General features: G+C 28.8%; 2 protein-coding genes across 2 annotated transcripts; one reads left to right on the top strand and one right to left on the bottom strand.

The window, feature by feature from the left end:
- The first annotated feature begins 269 nt into the window (after positions 1-269).
- On the top strand, positions 270-22,076 carry LOC112683251 (torso-like protein). The gene is made up of 5 exons (XM_025554176.1): positions 270-630; positions 19,778-20,015; positions 20,177-20,355; positions 20,621-20,853; positions 21,438-22,076. The coding sequence occupies exons 2-5, from the start codon at positions 19,786-19,788 to the stop codon at positions 21,831-21,833; spliced, it is 1,038 nt and encodes a 345-aa protein (XP_025409961.1). The 5' UTR covers positions 270-630; positions 19,778-19,785; the 3' UTR covers positions 21,834-22,076.
- A 1,266-nt stretch (positions 22,077-23,342) lies between these two features.
- Positions 23,343-26,842, bottom strand: LOC112683260 (zinc finger protein 28 homolog). Its single transcript, XM_025554189.1, has 3 exons — positions 26,704-26,842; positions 24,593-24,976; positions 23,343-23,896 (listed from the first exon to the last, which is right to left on the bottom strand). Exons 1-3 carry the CDS (start codon positions 26,717-26,719, stop codon positions 23,676-23,678), a joined length of 621 nt encoding a protein of 206 aa, XP_025409974.1. The 5' UTR covers positions 26,720-26,842; the 3' UTR covers positions 23,343-23,675.
- Between the last annotated feature and the right edge of the window lie 814 nt (positions 26,843-27,656).

Below are 27,656 nucleotides of genomic sequence, written 5' to 3' on the forward strand. Positions count from 1 at the left end.
CGCGCGCGCGTCGTGTACAATCTGTGGTGGCGGCGGCAATACTTTACGCACGCACGCACCACACGGTCGGTCGGTCGGTCGGTCGGGCACGCGGCGGCGTACGGGCCACGGCGAGCACGCAGTCCGACGATTGCCGCGCGGCGCAACAGATTCGCTTTTCGACGACCGAGACGCGCGGGCACACGTCCGCGGTGTACGTTCTACCGGCGAAACGAAACCGATTCGCGCCTGCACATTTTCCGTCCTGGGCCCCGCCGTGACGACCGCCACGACACGTTCATCTCGCGGTTCACACACCTGTACTCGCGTGGTCGCGATCGAAACGTTTCAATACTTTACTCGGTCGTTGCCGGCGTACCGCTAATGCACGCGTAGACTTTTCCAACCTGCACGTCCTCTGCCCGTTACTCAACACGGTTCGCTGTTTTCCGCGCGTTTCGCGGTCTTCACCCGAATGCCGTCGTCGCGAACACGAAATCGTGAACGTCGCGCACCCGTTACGCATTACTAATCCGGACAGTTTCGGTACTGCCCGCCCGGACCAGTGCAGTGCCTGCGCCCACGGTGCTCGGGCATGGACTACAGGAGTTCGACGATTGGCAAAGCTCCGCGCACGTTCTAGTACATTAGGTATGTTCTCTACATTGTTGCGCGTAACGCGCGGTGAGATGTTTTACGTGCGCCACGCGTACCGCGGCCATTGTGCGATCCCTTAGCGTGTCCAATGACCGTCGGTTCCGCGGCGCTGCGAAGGGTTTTTCAATTCCGCCGTCTACGGTTGTTGAAACGTGGGTACCCCTTAAACGTTTATTAATGCTCTAAACTGTTCATACTCATCTGCCTGTGTTCTCGAAATCCATATAGGGGAACCTGGGGTACGACGAGACGCCTAATGTTTAACTTCTTGTAGAAGATGAATTTTCGATTTATATATTAAAAAAAAAAGTTGTTAGGTTTGTAAATGTTTTACATTAAACAATTGTTGTTGTGTTTTTGAATAAAAAAAAAAAATTAAACCTTAAAAAGTGCCATCTGTCCCATCTTGCCTACACCCTGAGGTAAAATGAGACACAAATTCTAAACACATTTTTAAATAAGTTAATATGCATACTTATTTCTAAATAAATAATGTTAGGTACCAAATATCACACAAATATAAAACAAAGTTTAATTTATTTAACAAAGATTAAATATCCTATACATTAAAATAACAAAAAAAAAAACCTATTTAGAAATTAAAAATAATACTTTCTTAGTCTTAACTTTTCATAAATATTTATAATTATAAACAATGTTCACATACGTATGTGGTGTTTTCTTCTTCGTCCTTTCCAAAACAAGACAAATCGGCCCATTTCTCGCAACTCTGACAACATATCCAATCTTCATTTGATTCTGCATAATAATGGCCACAATAAATGCATTCTGTGAACATATGATCTTCGTTATTTGTGCATGAATTAAGTATCTTTTTCTTCTTTTCTTTTTTTATGACAGGTTTATTTTACTTTTTTTTTAATGATTTCCTTTTAATTACTGATTTAACTATTCTTGTTTTTTTTTCAAGTTCATTTTTGTATGGGGATTCCGTAAGAACAATGGTTTTTCCTGTGGTTAAACTTTTTCTTTTAGGAATAGATGTTCCTTCATTTGACCTTTGTGGAATAGGCATGTCCCGTCATGCCCCCATTAATTTATTTCATTATGTCCCCGATAACCAATAATTTTCAATTAAACCTATATAATAAAATTGTTTATATATTTTAAATATTATTGCATAATATTAAATTACAGAAGTGTATAGATCTATCAAAAAAAAAAAAAAATTGTTAAGAAATAATTAACTTTACTTACCTTAAAATGATGTTAACTTTTGCACACATTAACTGGCTATTAAGCAAAAATTGAAAAACACTGATAATATATAATTTCAATCAGTTAACATTTATTTCTTATTATAAACCGTCTGACAAACCTCCACAAAATCATTTAAAGATGTTATATTAATAAATTTATTACTGACTATGGAGGAATCCAGTTGTCCCATCTTATCCCATGTTTCCCTATATATGTATATACATTTATTTAAATATAAAACCATAAAACTTGCGATCCCGAAGACATTTCAGAATTATGGGGTGGGCAATGGTGTATATAAGGGGGGAGCCTAGTGAGCTACAGCCCCCTCAGAAATGTTTTAAAAAACTTAAAAATTATTTTAAATGTACGTTATATTTAAATGGTGCTTTATGCTCATTTAAAATTTACGTCCAACGTCAAATCGTTTTGGGACATTCTGTAAATGAAATGTAGATATGTACCTACTGTTTCTTGTTAGTAATTATTAGCAGTGATAATTTAACACTGTCTATATGTAGTAGCCCATCCCAATAATATTTTCTGTATACGCCACCAGAGGTGGACATTAAAATATAATATATTGTGTGTTCATAAATGTCCATAGTGACTGACGGAGATACGCTTCATTCTATGTAATATTGTACGTATTGGTGATCATTTTTATACATAATCGACGATGATACTACACACGAATATTATTATATTAAAATGGCGAGCCAATTTTTCTCGATCCCACCCCGTGTATCAGTGACAATCCTGATCATCGCATGCGTTTTAAACTTTTACCACTACCGCTAGATACCGTGTACTAAATTCTACCGATACATTTTTATACAGCTGCATTCTCGCAACAAGTGTCGTATGGGCACGTATTGGTTTCTACAAATTTATGCACATATAAGTAAACGCAAGCCCGGCTTAAAAGGTAGATGATATAGGCCCATGTCTAGAGCTGCATTTAAAATTGTTAAACTATATATAATTTTTTTAAAAAAAGATTACAATTCCTCTAGTAGCTACTCATATCAAATTATGCGTAGTAAAAAATAAAACTAAAAATTGTTTTATTTTATTTTAATGAGTAGTGGTTTACTTGACTACAAATGTGTTGAACTAATATATTGTAAATTTTACATAAATAAATCTAATTATTTCAGAATAAAGTCTATTTTTGTATTGCTTATGTAAAAAAAATATTTAATGTAATATTTACATGTAAGGGGCGGCAGAACTTTAGTTTGCCTAGGTGTGAGTAAACATTTGAGCCGGACCTGTGTGCACGTGTAGTATAACCAACACTCAGTAAATTCATCTGCAAGTATTTATTTATTCTACGGAGCCGCTGTTGGATTTGCTCTGAAGTATAAACATTTCTGTTATGATTTATTTTTTTTTCGCACCTACAGAATACAATGTATCCAGATCACAATCGAGATGACGGTTAATATTTTAAACATAAACCACAAGGTCAGTATTATATCATATTATAATGTGATATAACTGCGACCTTGTGATGCGTTTAATTCGGTTAATGTCTATGTAGGCATATGCAAAACATTACAACCAAAAATGTATTGGATTATTACAAATATTGATTATATAACGCGTTAAATACGAGTACATTACTATTTAATAGAAAGTCGTACAATATATCTTTTACTTTATACCATCTTCTGTAAAATATCAACTACGCTAGTAGGTTTAAAATATTTTAAAACGATTTTTTTAAATTATTGTTTTCATACTACCTACTTTTACTTTGGTGTATTTTGCGTTTTTTTCTTCTTAATATCGCCCCCAGACTCATAATAACCTTGATATGTATATACTAATATTATATCAATATAATATAATAAAATTACAAACCAATGAATACAGTTTGGTAGTTATAAAGTGTTCAACAATATATTTGAATAGGTTATTTAAATGAGACATAGTTTTGAGGTTGTTTATCTTAAAAATTAACACACTTTGCGCATTTGCATAAGTTTATGTTTATGTTTATAAATATGACACTAATAAATAAATATAATTATAGTATTTAAAATGGTATATGCACTTATTATAAATGCATTGATTTTTCGACTTTATTGTCGACTTTATTTATTACAATATTGGCTTGCACTTTTTCAATATTTTGTAGACAAATCACAAATAATAACTGAAGGTATAATTATATTATTTTATCCCGATTATACTTTTTTCATTTATTATAGTAATTTGTACCTTTGAAAATATCGAGGCAAATATAATAAATATACTAATATTATATATTTAAGTTGTAATGTAGAAACATAATTAAGACCTCGGCTACTGGGCATTTATAATAAATATTTACATGCTGGTATGGATGTTTACATGTTACATAGCTCTTGTATCAAAATTATATCACAGAATGATTTAAAACCTATTCATACCATAAAATTATATGTTAATAATATAATTACATGTTTTTGTAAAATCTATAATACACGTTTAATAGTTTCGTAAGTAATTTTGTTATAAATATTGTTTTAACTAAATTGTTTTCCTTCCGATAAAATATTATTACCTGTACATCTATTAACCTTATATTATAAATATAAATAATAATTATAATATAACAAGTCCAATACCATCTACAAGTTTTAACTGACTGTAAAAATGTAATTACTCATAGTTGTAGTAAATTAATTCAGTTTATAGTAAATATTGTTTTAAAATCATATTATAACTTCACCGGGTGAAAGAAAAAATGTTTGTACTGTGATAGAACATTTTAAACTAAATGAAAATATTGAAATACTATGGTCGATAACCTGTGGTGGTCGGTTTGCAAAGCCCGCAGTGAGTCATTTTAACCTAAAGCTTCACGTGGATGAAATTTAAATGACTATTTTATAGTTATATAGATACGGTTCACCGAACACTCTTTGTTTTCACAAATATAACTGAAAAAACTATTTTCGCATCTTATACGAGTATATGTATATGTGCATAACTTATCAGGATTTTCCTTTCGTTTATGAAAAACAATGACAATTTACTGTCAGAACAAATAAATCAAAATAAATTCTGATATAAATAAAACTGAAATAAATAAAATATTTAGTTTACTTTAACTACACGTATAGAATAGGCATTGAGTATTATTTCCTTTTTTTGTTACTTAACGAATAATTTTGTTTCAAAATATTTTAAAATATTTCAATATTCTGGAGTTACCAGTTATCATTTAGAGAATGAAATATCGATGAATACTTTTTACTTTTCCAGAACCAATTATTTATTTGTTGGCCTATATGCGTTTAAAAAGGTTACCAACCACGGCGAATAAATGGTTATACTTAATCTAGAGTATTTTAAATTTCTAGGTACTATGTTAGTAATATACAGATTATGTGACGTATCTATAATATAATGATTAATACATTTATATTGCGTGTTTGGAAAAATAATATTTTAAAATTTTTGATAATTAGGTGTACTAATCTTGGTGGTTAGGTTATAGGTATAATAACATAAGATAAGGCAATCGAACTTATTTTAACTTTAAGTAGCTATCTAATTAAAAATAAGAGGATTCGAATAATAATACGATTAAATTACTAAAACAAGTGAAATCAAAATGAATTGTTTATAGTTCGTGTTTAATGACAGCATACACTGTGAGACCTGTTGTGTACGTGCTCTGCAAGCACCTAAATAAGTGAAATTCAAAAAGACGTATAAAGATAATCAAATAAAAAACAATACCTATAGTCGTTTTGGATTAATAGTGTGATTCGAGAACCTCGAACTAACAATTTATTTACGAATTTTTTTTATAATTATATTTATCAATTATACGAAACACCGATACGCATACAATAAGTAAATGGACACATGGCAATGAAATTTAATATTCATTTATATGAAGTTGTTTTTAAATAACACAAGGTGTAGATATTTAGAGAAAAAAACATGTCTTAATGTGAGAAAATGTTTAAATAAATAATTTAATAACGTCACACTTTAGAAATATTCCTATTTGATACAAGATATAGTTGCAACCGGTTGGTGTTCCAAATCAGTAAAATGAGTTGAATAATTTATGTTGTAAAAATCAAAATATACCTACTGGCATAAAAATGTTATAGTCTCTTGATTGTATTCAAATTTTTAATTAAAGAATAGATAGCCAACAAATAACTACAAATTATGGTATTGTGTTTGAACAATAGTAAGTTTACACGAACATGATATCAATGAACGTGTGACTATTAATTTACTTATATAGTAATTTATAGTTCTCCGACCTTTAGGTCAAATCTCTTTCTAAAAGTGATTTTAGTTTATGATTTTTCCATTAGGAGTATGCATAAAAAAATATTACTGTACACATTTAAAAAAAATATTATTTAACACGATTATTTTTCAATTATATTTATGTATTCGTTTTAAATTATAGTCTTTATTAAGTAATAAAAATTAATAATTAACTTTTACATAAAATATTATAATAAGCTGTGTCTTAATTTAACTATTTTAATGGATCGAACTATAATACAACTGTTTCCTCGTGCATAAGTAAAATAAAAATTACAATTTAAAATATATGAAGTAAACATCAAAATAATAATTTAATGTTTTTTAAATTCAAATATCGCAGATATAATGTATGGTAGGTATGCATCTCTATTATGTAATGTTATTGCACAAGTTTAAATATACTTGTTTGAACTATCAATATTATCGATTTATAGATTGTTAAAAAAATACATTGTTATGATGATTATTCCTTTAATTGTATATACTGAAAGTAGCCAATAATGGAATATAACCTTTTTATGGGTCATCATCGTGGTATATACATAGTTGTAAGAAATTTGGCAACCATATTTTATGTTTAAACATTTTTATGTGGGTCATCAACAATGAATCTAATCTCGTTGTCTTGAGAAACGACAAAACTCAAATTAAAATAATGAACTATTAAATTGTATATAGGAATATGTAATTCAGTTGTAGGTTATACTTAAGTGTATTTTATATAGAAACATCTACATACACACAAAAAGAACTTTTAGAACCATATAGTTGTTTTTTTTTTTTAGTTTTTTTTTTAAATATAATATTTGAGTAAATTTGGGTATGATGTAGTATAAAGTGTTAAAAAATGTTCGTTCAAAATCTCTTCAAGTATAGATTAGACAATAATAAATTTAAAAAATAATTTTCGAAAATATACAGTAGTTTTGAAGAAAATTTCGAAAAATACTTAAAACCTTGCACAGTATTCTACGTTAGGTTTTAAAAGAAACCATTTCATATTATTATTCAACTTTAGATGAATCTCAAAAACAAAATATTTTTGTCGGATATTTACTTCAGTATTGGTAATAATAACGTTAACGTATTTTAATCTTCAACAAATAGCATTAATTTGTTTTTTTATATAACCTGTATGTATTTAGAATTTCGGATATGAGTTGTTTTTTTTTTTTACATTCAATAAAATTTTTAATTCCAATTTCACAAATCTGGAAATGTTACTCAACGTCACTATGCTAATCAAATCTATGTGTTATGAGAGTTCAACTGTATATTATTGGTTTATTGACGTTTAAAGATTGAGAAACGTCCCATAGAATTCATCGATGAATGAGTGAGATACTGGAGTATTTAGCGTATATAGTTGTCAATATACTTTTTCTAATATAATTGATTTGTAGAAGTTCGTATTTTTGCTTTCAAATGAATAGTATAAATAACATTGGATCGGAACAGAGTGGGCGAAACGAAAAGTGTGCCTAACGCTCAATCTCTGCAGTACCTATATTATCTTCGTATTTTTTTTCTTATTAGTGAAATGATTTTATCTATCATTATACAAACGTGCTTGATTTAATAAATAATTAATGTGTAAAACCGCTATCTGGTATATATATATATATATATATATATATTTCATGTTATATTTCAGCGAAATTATGCCACATGTTTGCGGGTTGAATGCCGCTCACGAATATACGTTCTATATTTATAAACATAATATATTTATACGATATTTAATAATTTTTTTCCTACTACTCAACGTCGATACATATTATTACTACTCGTAACCCGCTTTGCCAGTTTTATAACTTATGTATATATCTTGTTTTGGTAGTTTTACATTCATATAACAAACAGTAATAATTATTATAGTCTATACTGAGTATGTGCATAACACAACACTAGTTACCGTCCAGTGCTGTGCTGCGCATGGGCAAGTAGGTGTACCGGTATAATATTTCGATATATTATTGACACGGTATATGGTTAACCGAGTTGGCGTACATTTTGAAAATGCACTTATGAAGGTCAGATCGAGTGTGCGCGGTGCAGTTTGTCGAGTAATGTAGGTATAATACTATTCGTTTTGCAGTGCAAAATATGCATAATAATATTATTATATTATTAATTTGTCATGTAGTGATATTCATACGTATGTTGTTAATATTCTTGTAAGCTTAACTATAATTATTCTAGTACTATCGAAGTTAAGTATATTATCAGATATAAATAATGCAGACAGTATAAACACTATAAGTACGTAGAGCCCTATATTCATTATCATTATCGAATTGAACTTCGAGGATTCGACGAATAAGAATAATAACAATATGGATGAGTTACCCTCCCGAATGAAAAAGACCTCTAACGATCGTTTCAATAGGAAATTCAAAAAAAAAATGTTGGTATCATACAGTATACAGGTATGTATACTTTTACGTAATTATGCCCAACATATGTAGTTATAATAAACGCGCGTTTATGTGGTATGTATATATAACAATGAAAGTACTTACTAGCATTAGTAATTTAAACGTTACTCAAGAAAAAACGCTACAACCAAAAGTATTAATGTTCAACGTAGATGGTGAATTATCAGGAAAAGTTTTAGACGATTTTTTACACTGAAACAACCAGTGGCGCACACAGGAGGAGGTTAAAAGGTCGTTACCCCCCCCCCATAAATTACCTTATAGGCCGAATAATTTTACAATTTTAACAGATTTGAAATTAAATTATTCTTTAATTTATTGCTTAAGTAATAAGTTACAAGAATATATATATATATATATATGTATATAATCTATAATACAGTTAATGACAACAATTATGTAAGTCAAAATATTAACTGTAAAATGTTAATTATTTATACCTTGTCTCCGCCACTAAAAAATACGAATTACGAAACACACTCCGGTAGACTACTACAACGCCTCAATTAAAAGAACACCACTGGAAGAAACATTTCCAGAAGAGTATCCTGGCTAATAAAAGTTGATCCATTAGTCTAGAATAAAATTTTAAATAATCAATTCTACATAGGCATGACTTACTACAGAATACAACCATTTGATCAGGTGTCAAAACGATACATTTGTCAAAGATATGAATTTAATGCCAAATATTGCCCAACCAATGTACAGACGTATATGAATTGTACCTAATAAGAAAATTACTATGATAGGAAAAACTTTAATAGTATTCCGAAATATGTGAATTTCAAAATGAATGAGTCGGCCTGTTTTGGATTGCTCACTTCGATTTAGAGCAATGGTCCAGAAATTAAAAATACAAACTATGGACCTAGAACGACAAGAAGTTGAAAACATTATACTGATACAAAAAATCCTAAATGTTGGGTCCAGAAAAGACCTACAGTGTGACTTTTGCTTATCGATAAATGCGATTAAAAAAAGATAGCGGACGGAAGCAGTAACCGCTACTACCGACCATTTGCAATTTCTGTAGCAGAACTAACAGCAACGGGAATAATTGATGGCAGCAGCTTGAAGTTATGTAAAGTATTGACTCATAAATTATGATGTGGAAAGAGAAGGAGACCACCATATTGTAATTTCTAGTTAGGCATTGTGGCTCAAACAGAATACAACTACCAAATCAACCTTACGAAAAGAGAAGATGAAATATGTAATTTAATTCGATTCGAGTTAAAAAGATTTTGCAGCAGCGCTTAACTATCGACCAATGTGAATTAGGTTCCTGTATGGAAACTACTGTATACTAAAAGAAACGATAAACGCGATAAATTACATAGAATAGTTTAAACCATATGAATAGATGTATTTAGGTTTGTGTTTTTCAAAACCACTTCACGGTCCTTGATTAACTATTGCAATACTACTAATAGTTTGGATTTGCATCACGTACCTACTATACCATACATACATCACATACATCGGTCGATATAATATTTTTAATTGTTTAATTATTACTATTTTTATTATTATTTGTATTATTATTCTTACCCGCAATTGAAGTTGAAAGTAAAAAATAACGTTTACACATTGTTTATACGTAATATATGCAAGTTGCTTAAGTGGATAAATTTATTTTAGCCTTTTAATTAGTAAAAAACATGTCAGTGTTATCTATTATATAATAAAATATATAAATACAAGATTTATAAGCAACGCGTTAAAATTACAGTGTAATATAATAACAGAGCAGAAAATATAAATAAAAAAATTCATCAAACATATTATATTGTATGTATATAGATTGAATCGGCAAATTATTTATTCAAATTATGTAAGATTTAAATTTTGGTAATTTTATAAAGACCTGTTTTGTTTATTAGTTAATTGTTAGAAATGTTAGTCTTGTCAGTTATAAATTAAAATTGTCAAGTATTAGAATATATGATTCTTACAAGTGAAAAAAAGGTGAAATTCTGTCTGCAAATATCGAACCCGGTCATATTTCTTCAACCGATCTACCTATACCTACATAGATTTTTAATAAATTAAATTTCCTACACACACTTCAGAGCCATGATTTGAGATACCGACCAAAAACCAATTGGCAGGTTTTTAATAATTTGCAGTGATGGCCAATCGTCTATAGGGCGATATTTACTCTTTTGTAAACGTTTTATTTTTTCTTTATGTTTGAAAATGTAAGATCCTTTGTAAAAAATTTTTTATTGTTTTGAATTTTGAACAGAATATTTTTTTATTTTTAAGCCAACAAAATATTGGTCGAGATTACAATATTAGTGTTATCGTTTAAATAAATGACGTTAGTGCAGTTGTAAATTTTTTAGCAAAAAAAAAAAAAAAAAAACATTAATACGTATTCTACATCACACAATGATTTTCCGTTTTATACACAAATAATATACCTAGTACTAATGCATAGGGTAGCGATTCCCAATATTTAATCGCAAAATATTTTTGATCGGTAAATTGATGTTTGTAAATTAATGACAAGAAAAACCACTTAGTTATCAAAATATAATCACATATGTATATATAAGAATTTAGTTTTGCAGTAATGCGTTAAAGTGTATAATCTAATTCCTCATAATAAAAATTATTAGTAATTTGATTTTATTAAAGCATACTAGGTTTTTTTTTAGGGTCTATCCAACACAAAGAACATTTATGGCTGCCTTAATATAAAGGCTGGGAATAGATGTCAACTATTCGTGATACATTCCGTACTGAAGAGTTTTCGATACCAAGTGCATTGAACCGTATACAAGTTTAATATTACTAATGTTGTCAAATATTTCTGATCGCCGCGGCGGGACAAAAGAAGATTTGAACATAATATAGTGGGGTTTTTTTTTTAGTTTTTTTTTCTTTATTTCGTGAAAACATACCGATTTCAGTATGTCACGATCGGGTGGTCAATTAATCCAGGACGAACCCGGCGAGCCGTATCATTGGTTATACACCTATCTATCTATGCACAAGAGGTGTATACCTACGACGATATTACGTCATCCTGTTCTCGGGACAAAACTACTGTGTTTAATTATTGTACATTGTTCGTGGGTAAACCGACTACGCGCGACTCTGGGCGATTTGGCCTGTATCGATGTGGCCCGCGCACGGTGTAAATGCACTTTTTCGTGGTGTTATTATATTCACTTCATTAGTTCCGCAACGCCCAAATGACTGCTACTGCTGCGACGACGGAGTTGTGTAGAGTTTTTCGGTTTAGTTCAGTACTATTATTATTACAATAGTACGTATGAATGTGTATGAAAAAAATAATAAAATAAAAATAGGTAGCGTAATGATAGAAAATATAAATATTATGTATACATAATTGTAATAACTGTGTGAGTGCCCGCATATTACTGCGGGTCGGATGGTCGGAAAAACGAGCGCTCCGATGCATACAATACCAGTACCGAATGCGATTAACTTTAAGGATTCTAAATTACGATATTGTAATACCGTATAGTAATCAGAACGTTTCCATGTGTTCCATACGTATAATAATAATGTAATGGTCTGACGTACAACACTCGTAATGACAACTGGGTATACCCAGTTACCGAGTATACTCGAGTAATGTGGTTGCCGCTTTCATAACCTGCAACGTAATGTGAGCCGATGATGCGCATACTCGTAAATGTTTGCGGGTACACATAACGTTTTCACGTGGAACTTAGCCAATGGCCAGTTGAATGGTCTTACTCAGTGCTTGGAAGGGAACTCAAAATATGGGTAGCTCGTATTATCTTTAGTTTTTTTTTTATTATTAAAGCTTTTTATAAATGAAAAGCTATACAATTAAATCTGAGTACGATAATATTGACGAGACTTACAAAATATCAAGTCAGTTGCAACGGTCTTATCGGTGTGACATCGTTAGAGGCTGGAAAATATCATTCAACTATAAATTTTATTAATTACACTTTAAAACTATTGAAGAACGAATAATGTTTTTTATATAGTAACGAGAAAAAGAACTAATTTCTTTCTTCAAACCCGAAATGGGAAAGAATTTAGTTTTCTTTTAACAAAATTAACGTGAACATGGACTAGAGGTCCTTTTTCAAAAGAACTTTCCAAGCATCAATCTTACTATCGGTAAACACAATAGGATTTACTAATTGCCATTAGCTGTGAAGTTACAGAAGATAATTATTTTTAGCGCTAGGTATCGGATGACGTACACTTATTGAAGGTTTTTAGTAAAAGCTGAAAAAAAATGTGTAATCAAATCCAGTCGTGGTTGGTAAATACCATTAAAATCTATCTTTGACCATTGAATACATCTCATGGCCATAATATAATTAGGTCCCCGGTATATTTACGATTTATACATTTTTTTTTTTTTTAAAGATTTTTTTATTTGATATAGCATTAATAAGCACGTTTAAACGCCCGAGTGTGCCTATGATAAGAAATAAACTAAAACAAAATTAATCTGTGTAGGGAAGTTTTCCGGGTCCAAGTACGTCATAACGTGATTTGTGTAAAGTTTATTCACGTACATTTATCTCCTACATAATATAATCGAGCGACCAATTTATATTGAGATCAAATTTGAAAAAAAAAAAATTTATTACCGTCGAAGGACACCCGGATGTCCAAGTGACGATGAGAAACTATCTAGTGTTTTTTCTTCTTGCTCGTTCGGTATTTTATTAATTTTTTATTTTATTCGTCGTGATAATGTATGTAAACAATTTTCACTTGAAGGCTGTATAATATGATCACGACGTCATACGTATAAAAACCTTTGTCTCTAAAATAGTATATATACCTACGTAGCAATCTGTTTTAAAACGCGTCTTGTTATGTGTAAAACAATATATGAGTTCATTTACACAACGTTTCTTTTTTTTTTTTGTGCAATAATTTGAAGGCCAATGTCCTGACGTTTGCTGCACGCGGTTGGACAGTGGTTATACGATAATTACTAATAATATTTTGGGTATCGGTAGACGCATTATGTATGTTTTAACTGTATTGACGTAAATCACTACGTCCGGTTTATTTATTTATTTATTTAATTGTGTTAATACACCAAGTAATGTTATTTAAGTTTAAAATTTACAATTAATATACAATCATATTAACAAATTGTTGGTGGGTAAGCTTATAAGTCTAGATCCATGTCTGAATCTGTGGTGTCTTCTTTGGGTTCAAGTAGAATATCCAGTAGTAGCCGTGGTTTTAACCTTAGATTGACGGACCTTCTGCCAATTTTATAATGGAGTGCTTCGTCAGCTTTGTGAAGTTTTCATGGAAATTTTAAATTGTTATGTTATCCATACATATAAGTATGGTTGGCTCATATCATTACGTAATTGTTTGTTTCTCATGAATTATAGGGGTCTTTAAGGCTATTCTTAAAAATTTATTTTAGAGGGTTTGTTGTTTTTTAATTTTTTTTTCTTTTGTGAAGTTGCTGCCCATACCGGGCACGTCCGTCAAGTTTATTAAACATATATGCCCGTCTATACGATAATAATACGTATTTATTCTACATACATATATATATATATATACGTATATATAAATATATACGTAATATACGTATATATAGGGGGGTTGTGATATTTTTCATGCGTGTTATGTGTTGAAATCACGCAAAGGGCTTAATACGCTTTACTGTCAACATATTGCATTAGCCGTCGACCATGTTTTTACGTTGCAACCTGGATGTTTCAGAAAATGTATTGCAGGTATAATGCGTTTTAAATATGCAGAAAACGATATCCATGTAAGAACTAGGTATGAACTTTAACCACTTTCATTTGGTACGATATTATCTATTTTCGTCTTTATGACTTGGTGAGGGTTAATAATACGTATAGATTAAAATATCAAAACGGACACATTGTTAAAATGTTCGGTATTATTCGAGAAACTATCGAAAATACACTTCCATAAACTATCTAGAATTTAATCTAGCCCTACCATTAACCATTATGCAATGAAATGTTTTAAATAAACTACAGAAAACCATATAATATAAATTCCGAATAAGAAAATAAACAAACATTTGATCTATCATATTATATTACAATATTGTTTAATTGTGGACCATTTCTCAAAAAGTGTTCCAAACGGTCTCGACGTCTATAATTTAATTTAGGCACATAAAAAGCTATTTAATATGCATACAAGGTATATTTAGATATTATTTTACAGATTATCGTATACACTACTATGTAATTATGGACAGTTTCATAAAACTGGCATTGAATTTGGATAGAATATAATATTTAATATATTCGGATCCACGTATTAATCGAGAAACGTTTCCGTTTTATTTTATGATAGGCATGTGGTCGTTTTTTTTTAATGATTTTAGTTTTGTGAAGCACGCTGCTGCACACCACATTTCGATGCAAGTTACGCTCGATCAAATATTATGTACACACACCATCATTATAATACTTCACCTTCATATACAAACCCTTACCCTTCAAAATATTTCTTTTGTGATGTTTTTTTTAGTTGATCTCCTTTATAAAATGTATGCAATTTACGCAATGTGTCGATTACACTGGTTCTTCGCACAGTACTTATTTGTAATTTAAAAATCTAACCTATTTAATTTTAATAAATATGTACTTAAAATATGAGTTATGTATGAGTTAACATGTATTAGCCATGAAAAATTGCAGTACGAATATTTTTTTTTTTTACTTTAACATAAGTTAATAATATTGTACATATTTACTTATTTCGCGTCTTTCTATTATTACATACATGTATTTGTTGGTCACCGATTAAAACTGCAGATTAATCCTTACGTTTTATTGCAATATTTAGCTTATCGTTTATAATTAGTAAATAATCAGATCGAACCTATGATTTAAATTAATATACATATAAATATATATATATGATCATCACCACAATCGATTTTTAAAGGCCGTTGGGGCCATTTATCGCAACACAAACCTTGTATATTGTAGTTTTCAATTTAATTGATACCTGTATTGATATGAGGATATTCATTAATCCATAATAACATTTATTTCCTGAATTTGTTCTTATATTTTAATTTCTTCTTGATAATCATTGTTGCTATTAACTGTAGTTTATTTATTGTATTTAAAAATACGATAGATAGAAATATATTTCAAATTTATAATTCGCGACTTCTAAATGGTCCCCACAATTTTCTCGACTAGAAATTACCATATATTTGGTCTATGATTCGCTTATTCGTAGTCCGAAATCTTTGCTATTTATTATTAATTCCTTGGTGCCCATTTTTACTTCTTGATTATCTACAAAATGATAATCCTAAATATTTGATGATCCCAATATGATAATAACATCTCCGTACGCTGAGATTCCGCATTGTCTTCTGTAATCTTCCGGGAGTAATCCATCTTGCCGATTTACTTTTCTTGGCTACCTTTTCTAATGCTATATTAAAGAGTACTGAAAAGTCATCTCCCTACCAAAGTCGGCTCTTCAAATTTATCCGGCATATGCTGATTGATTCAAATTTTTACTAAATTTATATTTACTTGTATATATATATATTAACTTGTAAAACATCACCGTTCTATAGAAAATAGATTGTGAAACAATATGATCCGGGTAATCATGCGGACAATTTTAATAAGACCTATCGCCAAAGTAAGTCTAGCGAAAAAAAAGTACAAATTTTAGAATTACTAAGTCAAGTGCACTAATACAGATATTACAATAATTTTAATAATTACATATTTTGTACACGTGTAACAGAAATCGTAATTATTATTTTGATTGGAGGTTCTATGTAGGCAGTGGGCATGTGGCAGTGGCATGTGCTTTCAGACAAAGCAATACAAATTGCGGCTTACTGGGGAGCGAAGGGAATATGAAGACCGATACGACAAGAAGAAGAAGATGTAGGCAGTGGGGCACTGGATCTCTTTTTTCAAGTTTATCTTTGAATATATTTATTCGTTTTGCAACCGAACGTCTTTTCAACCATACATCAAATTAACTGATTGTAGTGATTGCGTAAAGGTGTGTGTGTGTGTATGTGTGTTAGTACAATGCACATATTTTCATATCTATGCTAATTCGTCGATAATAATCAACAAAAACGTATGAATAGGTTACACATATTTTTATTAGTTTTTATTAATGTGATCATTGACTTAATTTAAATCAATTATCCTAATGTTCAGATTTATTAATACAATATTATAAAAGTTCTCCAGCGTGAAAAATATCATTATGAATACAAATTTGTTTATTACAAGTTATTATTTTCAATAGACAATTTTGACTGGCCGAAATTGCGTAACACAGCTTACATATTTAATTAAATTGTTTTTCATTTTCGATTCATTAAAATATAATATATCCATCATTTGATATTGACTTTATAACATTATTGAATATATTCAAGCATTTAAACTCATTACATTGTTTTTTTATAAGAGAAAAAATATGCATGTACAGTTCAGTGCGCTACCATGTATTAGCAAATACATCATCGAAACTTCACAAATATATTATAGAATGTCAAAATATAAACAATAAAGTTGTACTAACATATCGAGTTAAACAGCCGTCGTAGTTTCAAAAATAATTGCCATATTTTTAAGTAGTACACTTTTTAATGAGAATAGTATTGTCAGTATAGTTAATAACTATATAGAGAGCTAAGTGCAGGTATAAGTAGTACCTACTATAAAATAATACCAATTACTAGTTTACCGTGTATTATATATACATATCATCGTCAATAAAATAAATATATATACACTGTGGAATCTCGACTGTGTATCGATTATCCGTGTTCACGATTAACCGTGCTCACTCTCCAAAATTATCGTTTAAAATTTTTCGTTTAAAAAAATTTTATTAGGTCGGACGTATGTATTTTTATATCGTATTTTTTATTACGTACTTATTATCAAAAAAAAATTAACTTTTTCGACGATAAAAATATGGCCATATATGTCACAGGTAGATAAGAATCATTTAAGATTAATAAAGACTTACTAGAGGTTTTTCAACATTCATATTTACCCAATGACGTTATTACTAATACATAAAGGAAATTTTCAATTCTGTCGAATTTGTTCCATAGTATTTAGTGTATTTTTAGCATTTGCTATAGCCGTTTCGAAAATAGTCATTAAGAAAATAACATTGTACACACTTAATATCCATACAACATCATACATTTTTTCATGATTCGTTTAATAAAATATCTGGATTGAAAACAAGTTTTTTTATTTATCCGTGTTACTCTTCTCTACCATTAATCCGAATAATCGAGGTTATACTGTATGTATAATACACATAATGTATACAAAACTATATAATTATTAATAACAATAAAATACATAATAGAATGTTGTTTGTTTGCATAATTTTTAGCTGAAAAAATCAGTATTATATTTTACCCTGTTATCACGTATACACGAATCTAAATCAGTTTTTCATCACTGACGAGTAGTACCGATACAATAAAACAAATGTGAAAGTAGTCGAATACAGCAATAAAATTTCTGGCTTTCCAGTTTTGAATACTTTTATGAATTATAATCAAGTACCTACCTACATATACATTGTATTTATTAATTATTTGTTTTTCCACTTAACGGTAAATCAGCAAACTGCAGTATAACTACAGCTATATAACAGCCGCCTGCAGCTACAGTATACAATATCAATCAATTACAAAAATTAAAGAGTTTAAACATTTGTCATAACAAAGTAATAAATTATTTTAAAGTTAAATGAATCAACGCGGTGACGTGATGGTGTTATTTTGGAGCAATTGCTCCTTAAAAATCGTTAGTGGGTGGGTGGTCCCCTACCACAAAATATCTAGCCACCTAGGTGACTAGATATATCATAGAAAACAGAAATATACTACGTATACAAATATACGTCTTACTTATGTAACTTATTTCATACATTCTACAGCAAAAAACCTGTTAATTAAGACGACTTAGTAATAAATTAGTAAGCCAAAATCAGTCTTTCGATGCAAACGATCATCGTCGGTCAGTTACAATACAATATTAGAAAAACACAATTATTGGTTGCTGATTGGTTTCTAAAACTAATTCTAAAAACCACGATTGCTTATACGTGCATGATATAATAATAATACAGAATCTTTGACGTTGTCACTACCAACAATATTTTATAAAATGTTTACAAAATGTTACAAAAATAAAAACTAAATATATTACCATTAGTATGACCAACGGGGGGAGCGGCTTCCCCTACCACCTCCCCTAGGATCCATAACAAGCATATTTAATTGTAATTATTGAATCCCGTTAGGATAGATAAGGTGGAGGAGTAGGGGTGTATCTCGTAATATTTTCGCTCCTCGCAAAAAATAAGTCCCATGTGCCACTGAATCAACGAAATCAACAGTAAGTTAATTGCCCTGCTATAAACTCCAGCGATGTTATTATGTACACTTGTATCGTACATTATATAATATTATGTCGTTCGTTATTTTTGGTCATACGTATTATTTTTTGCGATAATGGTCTTATTTAAGGTTAGTACAAGGGGTATAAGGGGCTCGATGGCAGATTTTAAAAAGGTAGCAAATTTTTTATTTTCTCTGTCTGTTAATTTTAATATATATTTTTATTTCACCTGAGGCAACAGATTCCCAAATACGGCCCTAATCGTCATGAAAAAGGAAGGATACCATTCGACATACTATTTTATCGAGACATTTACCCAAAGTTTCATGTTCCTTAATAATAAATCTTATATCGTGCGATGACCGAGTGCGCTTACGAACAGATTCAAAATATTAATATTTATTCATGTTTAAATCACATTTGCAGATCTCAAGTAAAACATATCGATGATATGAATATGAAATACATATATAAATAAATAGATACATATGTGTACATTAATTTTCACTAAACCGGTCGATTATAATAACAATACGCTGCACGTGCACACTCGTTGATAATTTAACCGTCACAGCAGCCGATATTAACATTTAATTAGTATTTCGATAAGTCAAAATGTTTCAAAACGCGTATGAAACGCGCAAGTGTGATATAGCGAAAAAAATAAATGAATGATTTAGCGTACACAATATATTACTCAACACGATGTTATTCTATTGTAAAGTAACCATCATGGTTGTACAATAATATTTGTTATTATTATTATATTCTCAGTTCGAGCGATGGGCATCGATGGGACTAAGGCGTTGATAGTTTTCGTTCTCTACGCGTTAAGACTTCAACAGAAGGCAGCTCACGCGGACATCAGAGTGGGTAACGCCATCAACGTGTTCAACCGTTATGGGTACTTTAGCATAAGCATGAGAGTAGTCCCCAGGAACGACACGGACCATTCGTGGATATTCAGAGAGCCCACAGTTGACGTGTTTACGAATGTGGTCGAAAAACAAAGGTAAAATACTATAATAATAATAGTAATACATTCACGGGTAGATGCGCGTAGAGACACTAAATAGGTACACCTGTTGCACTGTAACGCTTGTCTACCTGTTGTATTATATACATATAATATAGGTACTGATTAAAATCGAATATTCATCCTATACTGTATAGTCTCAAGAGAAGTATCGGAGGAGGTCAAGTTTTTCAAGGGGACTTTCACATGGAATTCTGTGATAACGTAAAACAGTTATTGCAAGCCTATTTTAGAGATTTTTCCGTAGAAAGACTGGACAAGCCGTGGCAGGCCTTTACGGGCAGTTGGTCGAAATTAACGTTGGCTAGAAATTTAGGTTAGTCGAATAATAATTATTTCATTAATATAAGTACGCAATTAATGTGTTCATAGTCGGTAAATTAGTTACCCCTGAGTATAATACTGCAGCTATTATGTACCTAGGCATAAATACTCACGAATCACTGTTCATTAAACGGCACACCGGAGTGCAGTTGTTTGTGTAAAAATTTATTACAATACGTACGATTATTGTGTACGTTTTCTTAAAACGACAATACGTTATTAATATATTACATTACCGATGCATTTTTTCACAACAGGTTTAGACATGTCTTATGTAAGCGGTGATCATTGTTATGTCCTCGTCAGGGTGGCTAGGCATAGGGAGACTGCTAATTTAGCAATGGATATGGAGAGCACTGACCTTCACGAACCAGTGGCCAAACAGGTGGCCTCTGTTAATGTCGGCGATAGTTTGTCGGTCATTGAATTTGTCAGGAGTTTTGGATCTCATTATGTGACGTCATATGTCACTGGCAATTCTCTTTATCAGGCAAGTACAACCCATTGTTTTGTATGCAGTTAATTTATAATTAGAAATTAAAACTTATTACCAAATAGTTCGATTATAATATCATTCACACGCTATGGTGTGACATAATATTTAAATGTTTTCCAAGAGTCAAAACGACTAATTGTAAAAGTACACGGCGTTTTCAGTCAAACGAAAAATATTTTTTACATTAATCTGTATACGAGCAAGTTTTATAAACTTCAAAAAAATTAATTACCTATGAAATAACTATATATCGTTCGTTTTTTCCTTAATAATAAACACTTTTAAGATTTAAATACACACAACAATACTAAAAAATTATAATAGTTTTTTAGTGGAGACTTTTTGCTAAAAATTATTTTGAAAATGAATCAATAAGTTTCTACTTTGTAGGTATTCCAATGAAAATTATTTTAAAGAGAACAAAAAGTTAAACTCCTAATATATATTTTTTTCTTCAAAAATCAATTCATTATAAGTGCATTAATTTAAATATGGAAATTATGTTAGCTTCACTTATAATATTTAATTAAATTGGTAAGAATAAGTTACTAATATATTTTTATTATGTACATGTTTAGGTGTATGTATATGCTCCAAAGGCTTACAAGCTAATTAAAGAACGTTTAAAATCAAAAGGCGTGTCACAGATCTCTAATCAAGAGTTAACAGGATACTTCTCACCGTGGTACGCAGAACACGTGGGTAAAATACAATCAGCTAGTGGAAATAAAACTGTTGAAAATTGGGTACAACATAGACTAAGAGTAAAATTTTATTTCTTTACTTTTGTCTCCTTACTGAAATTGCACGGAGATACAAAATTGTTAAGTGAACTGAATGGAATGTTAGGCAACGAAGCATTATTAAAACTTGACTTAAAAACATTAGCGCCAGCTTTCAAGGACATTAAAAAACGAGCTTGGTTCCATGAAGTTATGGATAATAATTTAAAACTATGGGAGGTTAATATGTAATCATAATATTTCCTACAAAACCTTATATACTAAAATGTATTTATTATAGTAGTTTTACTAATTTGTTAGAAAGGTAAATACCTCCGCCTTTTGCTCAAATGCCAAATACCAATGTACCTTAAATAATATTATTTACCATTTTAGTATGTTAACTTGTTTTACAACAAGTTGTGTTATAAATAATTAATTATACATATATTTTTATTTAATAAAGTCTTTATTTACATAAGTTACAAACAAAAATTATTGTCATTGGTTTTTTTTTATTGTCATATGTTAACGTTAATTATACTTAATGTATATGGTAAATTTTGTTAAAATTAAGACTAGATACAATATTTAATCTGTTCCTAAATGGTAATATCACTGTTGTCATATTGCAATGGAACACTGTTAGTTCAGTTGGGATCCATTATTTTAACCCAACAGATCAGCAACATCCAACAATTGACGGTTCCTTCAACAGATCGCTGTGTTATTGTTTCCCAAGAGTATACATTTGCAATGAATCTTGTTAAAAATGGAAAACCACAAATTTGTCAGTCAACTGAAAGATGTTTTAAACTGCATACCTACTGTTCACAATTTCTAGGACATCTGTTAGCGACTTCACTTCCATATAATTAAAGAATAGTATTTAATTTACTAAATAGTTAAAATCAATGTAAAGGAAAAATAAATGTATAAAAATTAATTATTTTCATTTAAACTAATTTATCCAATAAATAACTTATACATTAAAAAAATATCAAGAACATTTACATAATACAGTAAATATTTATGTTATGAATATTTCACTTAGTAAACAGCATGAAACATTTACAGATACCAACATTATTTTTAATATGTAATAATGACATAACTAAAAAATTATGATTAATTTAAAAGTATTATTCGGTATTAGAGACACTAATACTTATAATTATATATATATAATATATTAAATATATTAAATAAACTAAATTACTAAAGGTATTGCACAGAATATATTATTATTTATTTTAATATGAATATAACAAATTAATAACAGATCAGACTAGTACGCTACAAATAAAAATAAATACCATGAATCAAACACCATAAATAGCAATATTATTTAAATTTTTAAAGAAAAAAATTTAATTTTAATAGAAAAGAATACTCAAAGCATAGAAAGAAATGAAAGAAATGTGTAACTAACAAATATTTCTGATGAAACTATGAAATAATAAGTATATTTTGTAACAAATAATAATAAGAAGTAATTCAATTGGATTTATGAATATAAGTTATAAGTTTTTTAGTATTAAAGTAAATTTTTATGATATTTTTATTAGTTTTATTTTGTACTGTAAATACTTTTATTACAAATAAAAATCATAAAAATTTTCTATTTAAGATTTATATTATAATTTAAAATTCATAGGAAAACAGATTTTTATTTTCAGAAAATTGTTAAATTAAATTTTAGCAGAAGGGATAATAATCTACTTAGAATATTAAATTATAAATTTCAGGAACTAAAATATATTTAATCATTTCAACTAGCCATTATAGTTTACAGACTACAATAGCTATGAACCATGACAAGTGATCAACTTGACATTTAAGACAATTAAGTTACATCACTACTTTCAAAATTACTTTCACAAATTTGAAATAAGTATGGGCAAATTTTACAACAAAATTACTTTTAGTTAATAAATTTAATTTTATCACATTAATTCAATTTTCTAGGAAAAATATAGTGACTGATAATACTACTAAAAATAAGTAGTTCCTTTAGTATTTGTACTATGAATAAGTTTTTTGGTAACAATCATAGTTATAGAGGAGAAATAGTTCATATAAATCAAAAAACTGTTAATGATCATTACTGTCAGGAACAGACTTACTATGTTCCTTTTGGCACTCTAGTTCCTTCATTTTTAATTTTATTTCAGCAACATTGGCATGTACATGGTTATCTAATTTTTTGGATTCATCTTCAGATACCCTTTTATGAGCCCGAACAAAATGTTTTTGAAGTAAAAAATTTCTTGTAAATGCTGCTTGACATGAGTTACATTTAAATGGCCTTTCTCCTTTTAATAAACAAATAACAATTGAATTAAATTAATTCATTATATTTTTACAATATTTATTTTTTTTTTTTGTTCTATAAAATAAAATTGGTATGTTATAATATAATTAAAATAAATAATTAAAATCAAAACCAATATTTTAATTTAATAGTTGTGTGAAATTAGTTTGCATCAAAATCTTTTATTCACTAGGTATAGATTATACAATATGCCAAGGACTAAAATTGAGTGTAGTACAAAATTAAAAAGTGTGTTGTGGTTCTATTCTCTGTATTGTGGTATTTGTTTTTTATTTTATATTTTTATTAAATTATTTTACATATTTTTAAAATTCCAAAATATATCATCAGCAAAATCTAAAATTCCAACTATTTTAACTGTGTTACTCATTACTGTTAACGTTTGAAAGGGAAGTATGACAAAATCCTAATTAAGGATCTAATTAACTAATCCTTATTAATCTTAATTAATAAATCCTATTTTATAATATAACAATATACACGAAAAAGTATATAGTTTAGTCTCTACAATATACAAATTCTTTAAATGACAAGTAATCAGTATTTGACATTTAAAACATTTATTGAGATTATGTAAATTATAGTTGTTTAACTTTTACTACAGAAATTTAATATTACACAATTATAATACTTAAAATAAATTACCATCAACATAATTACGAACAAAATGTAATACCTGTGTGTATTAATAAATGCCTTTTAAGGTCAGTTGGCCATCCAAATTTTTTTTTGCATAAACTACATTCAAAAGTCTTATCTTTTTCTTTTTTTTTCTTATGTACTTTAATTTTTTTAAGTGGTTTTATTGAGTTATCAATATTTTCTTCATAAGTGGCCAGACAATATTTCCAAGGATTAAAAGTTTCATCTTTTGTAAAATTTAATAGTTTGGAAGATCCATTATTTCTATTATCTTCAGTTTTTTTACTATGAACAGAACTATTTTCATTATTAATAGTATTTCCAACCTGTTTTTCACTGACATGACTAAAAAAATGAACTAATAAGGATGTAGCAGAATAAAAACTTTTGCGGCAATCTGGGCATTTTTGTGAATAATCTGAAAAATATTACTATGTTTTATAAAACTGTTTTATTCTTAGATTAGAACTAATAATTGTTAGAGCATAATTTCAAACACATAAATAGGTATCACTAGAGACACACTTATCAATAATAATATAATAAAATTTTAATACTTATACAAATATTAATGTTTAATATTATTTATTATAAAGTATTTTTATTTACAAGCAATAATTTAATATATTAAATAAACATTAAAATATAAAATACAGTAGTATCAATACTATTTTAGTAAGAACATTTTGTTAATTAAATATTTTTATGTATCCATGAATATGTTATGTAAGTCAGATTTATTGATATATTTAACAATATTTATTATTATTTATATAGTATAATTAATAATCATTTTATATGCAGTTTATAGCATAATCCAAGGTATTTTGGTTGTTAAAATAGTCACATTTTTATTAAGATTTTTGGTGATTGAATTATTTTTTTCTTATGGAGTCCTATAAATATACAATAATATTGAAGAATTTGTTCTTATAACATACGTAAGATATATAGCCAATAATAAAATGACATACTCGTATGCAACATACGAGTATATACATATGATATTAATATAAATAAATTCATATAATAGAGTTAATACACATGAACTTGATGAAATTATGTAAACCAATCAGTCAGTGTGTGCATTTGTGTGTATATTTTTATAAATAAAACTGTTGTAGTTTTTGTTCCAAGAAATTTTTTTTTATTATTCGTTCGTAACTTTAAAATACCTAAAGTAAAAACATTAATTAGGAGTAGTTTACATACATACATAAATGATCATATAGATATTTTTAAAGCCAATCGTTCAATTTTGTGTTACAATATTTGTGAAATTTTTACATTATTTAAAAAAAAAAAAATTTTGATTTAATATTAAGTGTATATTTTGAAGCATATTACAATATTTTTGGGAGCATATTTTGATGATCCTTAGTGCATATAAATCCGTTCCCTAGTTATATTCATTTAAAATGTACTTATATCATTTACTATCATAAATAACATAATTATGTAAAATAAATTTGTTTTATCAGTTCTAAAAATTAAATTAATATTTAACATCCTACTATTAATTAATTATTTAGGATGAATAAAATTGAATTAAGAGATTTAGAAGAATTAAGGATAATAAAATAAAAATTATAAGTATTAGTAAACAAATATATATATAAAATATATTTTATTAACACTTTTTAGATACTTTTTATGTATTCTATTTTTTATTTGTATTATGTGTAAGTAGTAATAAGATAAAAAAATGAAGTTGTCCAATTATAAAAAATTATTAACAAAAAAGCTTACAGAAAATTACTTAATTTCTAATACCTACTTGAAATAGAATAAATTCTTCCTCCTACCATAAACCAAGACAATCTTATATAATAAAACATGTTTTATAAAGCAAAAAAATACTTAAAATTAGTCAAAATTAGTAAAATGATAACTACTTAAAGTATTTATCTTAAAATGTTATTCAAAGTAGTCATTTGCTAAAATGATAAAGTCTAAAATCAATAAAGTAGATTAATTTTCGTAGTATTATCCATTAACATAGTATTGGCGCAAATACATAATATAATAATATACTTGTTTCAATGATATATTAAAATAACATTTACTGAATACCAAATTTTAAAAGACATAAAAAGTAATATACTATAACATTTACTTAAATAAATTAATTTTTTGAACTTTTACCTGTGTAAATATTCATTAGAAATAATTCGTAAAAGTTAGCACAAGTTACTTCTTTATGAAGGCAAATACAATATTTAAATAAAATATTTTTAACAAGCTAACTCATTACAAATATATATAAATAAATACTGATATTAAGTAAATATTTTCGGTAGCTCATTTATTTACAATTAGTTAACAAAATGATTAAGATACTTAAAATCTAAAAACACTGTTTTAATAGTAATGTTTATTGTACGGATGAACAACAATGAGATCTTTACATAGTGATTTATTGCCAAATATTGTTATCTCTAGCGTCTGGCAATGTTGGTAGATAGTTTATGTTGTATTCAGATAAGGAGAGTATATAACGACACTAATTCATAACGACAGCTCTACTGCAGTATGACCTATAGATAATATAAGAATATACTTATATTATCTATGGTATCTATTATATCTACTGTATATAATGTAAAGTGCTTTACGTTCACGTTCACGTGAAAAAAATATTTATGACATAAGTGTGTATGTTTTCGAAACAGGCATTCAAAAATCTATTAAGTTCATCGTCTTATTGATGAAATCTCAACTGCTCTCGAAAATAAAGAATACTGTTCCGGACTTTTTTTAGATATTGCTCAAGCATTCGATAAAGTCTATCACGATGGCTTACTATACAAATTAAAACTTTTCATGCCAGCTCCCTACTATCTTATTATCAAATCTTACCTACAAAATCGTTCGTTTGTCGTACGACAGGGTAACAATATTTCATCTACTCACCCAATATATGCTTGAGTTCCACAGGGTAGTGATCTATTCCCTGATATATATAATATATTCACAGCAGACATCCCTCAATCTAGTATCACCCTTTTAGCAACATACGCTGATGACACAGCTATTCTTTCCTATAGTCCAAATCCTATCCTAGCTTCAGCTGAACTCCAGGATCATGCTAATAAAAT

The sequence above is a fragment of the Sipha flava genome, unplaced genomic scaffold (assembly GCF_003268045.1).
Source record: "Sipha flava isolate LNK unplaced genomic scaffold, YSA_version1 104_pilon_pilon, whole genome shotgun sequence".
NCBI classification, from domain to species: domain Eukaryota; kingdom Metazoa; phylum Arthropoda; class Insecta; order Hemiptera; family Aphididae; genus Sipha; species Sipha flava.